The sequence below is a fragment of the Microtus ochrogaster genome, linkage group LG8, assembly GCF_000317375.1.
Source record: "Microtus ochrogaster isolate Prairie Vole_2 linkage group LG8, MicOch1.0, whole genome shotgun sequence".
NCBI lineage: Eukaryota > Metazoa > Chordata > Mammalia > Rodentia > Cricetidae > Microtus > Microtus ochrogaster.
The window spans coordinates 19,767,779-19,769,359 of NC_022033.1; the positions used below are offsets into that span (position 1 = coordinate 19,767,779).

General features: G+C 54.1%; 1 protein-coding gene across 1 annotated transcript in view; it reads right to left on the reverse strand.

The window, feature by feature from the left end:
• Positions 1-1,191, reverse strand: part of Arhgap40 (Rho GTPase activating protein 40) — a 33,774-nt gene extending 32,583 nt beyond the window's left edge. The window contains exon 1 of the mRNA XM_005363004.2: positions 1,058-1,191. Within this exon, the coding sequence (XP_005363061.1) occupies positions 1,058-1,191 (134 nt within the window). The remainder of the gene's footprint in view (positions 1-1,057) is intronic.
• Positions 1,192-1,581: the final 390 nt, after the last annotated feature.

A 1,581-nucleotide genomic window follows, 5' to 3' on the forward strand; every position in this document is an offset into this window, starting at 1 on the left:
TGGATGGATGGGTGGATGGATGGATGGATGGATGGATGGATGGATGGATGGATGGGCAGGTGGATGGATGAGTGGATGGATGGGTGGATGGATGGGTGGGTGGATGGGTGGATGGATGGATGGATGGGTTGATTGATGGATGGATGTATGGATATCTGGTGATCACAGTATAGAGGGATGGATGTATAGATTCATAGATAGAATAAGCGATGGTCCCTCAAAGATGTTCGCATCTTAATCCCCAGAATTTGTGACTATGTTCTATGATTGTGATTGTTCAGGTCCTCTAGATGAGGGGGAGCCTGCACAACCTGAGGGAGCCCAAGGTCACCACTGGTGTCACCTTATTAGTGACAGAGGCAGGTGGGAGAGGCAGAGGTGACAGAAGAGAAGGGAAGGGAAGGCTGAAGGTGCTGGGTGCTGGCATTGCAGGTGGAGGAAGCAATGTGTGGGCCCTTAGCATTTGGGAAAGAAAGCCAGTTCCCTTGAGAGCCTGATTCAGGTGGAGAAAGAGTCCTTGGTTTGGGGATGCCTAACACACAGAACTCAAAGAGAGTAACTGTTGTGTGCATGTCCCAACAGAAGCAGCAGGAAGCCAACACATCCAACAGGCCAAGGCTAAGTGGACAGACAAACAAGTTTCCCCTATTGAGCCCATTACCACCCCTTGTGGGTCAGAACCCCCACCGGCGCTCAGGGGCTATGTTAGGTGGCACAAAGGTCTATGAGTACTACTCCCTGCCAGAGCCCGGAGTAGCCCCATCTAAGAGTACCAACCCCAATTCCTGAATCGCTCTTTGGGAAAGGACCCCGGCCAATATCCAGGTGTTTGGGCAGCAAATGAGGGTGGTAGAAGCCATCAGCATCCCAAGGCTACTTCCGCACCTGCAACATCGATCTAGGGATGGCTGTACCCAAGCTAGTTCCCAGTATCACTCAGAATGGCGAACAATCAGGACCAGCCTGAAAGGACTCTTGCCCCACAGGACTGCTGTGAAGGCTGAGGTGACACCTGTCCCCGGCACACAGCCTCCCTCCACCACCCTTGAACCAGTACCTGCAGCCCACGGGGGCCCATCGCCCCGGTGGCCTGGCGATGCGGGCTCGTGGGATCCGGGGGCAGGGTGAGGCCAGGGGCAGCAGGGCCAGCCCTTCCATCTGGGCAGCGGGGAGAAGAGAAGGCTCTGTCATGGACAGGCACACAAGGCGGCCAATGCTGCTTCTGGGACTGAATGAATCACCACAAGAGTTGGAGGAAGGTGGCAGAGCCTGTGGCACACCCTTTCAAGACACCCACTGAGGTGGGGCTGACTTAGCCAGGACCGCCTACAGGCAGGTATGTGTGAGCACACACTTGGCCCCTTGCCAAAACAGAAATGGCACAAAGAGGCATAAATTAAACATGTTACACCTGCCTATAACCCCAGAAGTTAGAAGGTAGCGAAAGAAGATCCTGAGTTCAAGGCCAACCAGGGTGGCAGAGTGAGGTTCTGCTTCAAGAACCAGGGCTGGAGAGATGGCTCAGCAGCTAAGAGCACTGGCTATTCTTCTAGAGGACACGGGTTTGAATCCCAATGCCTA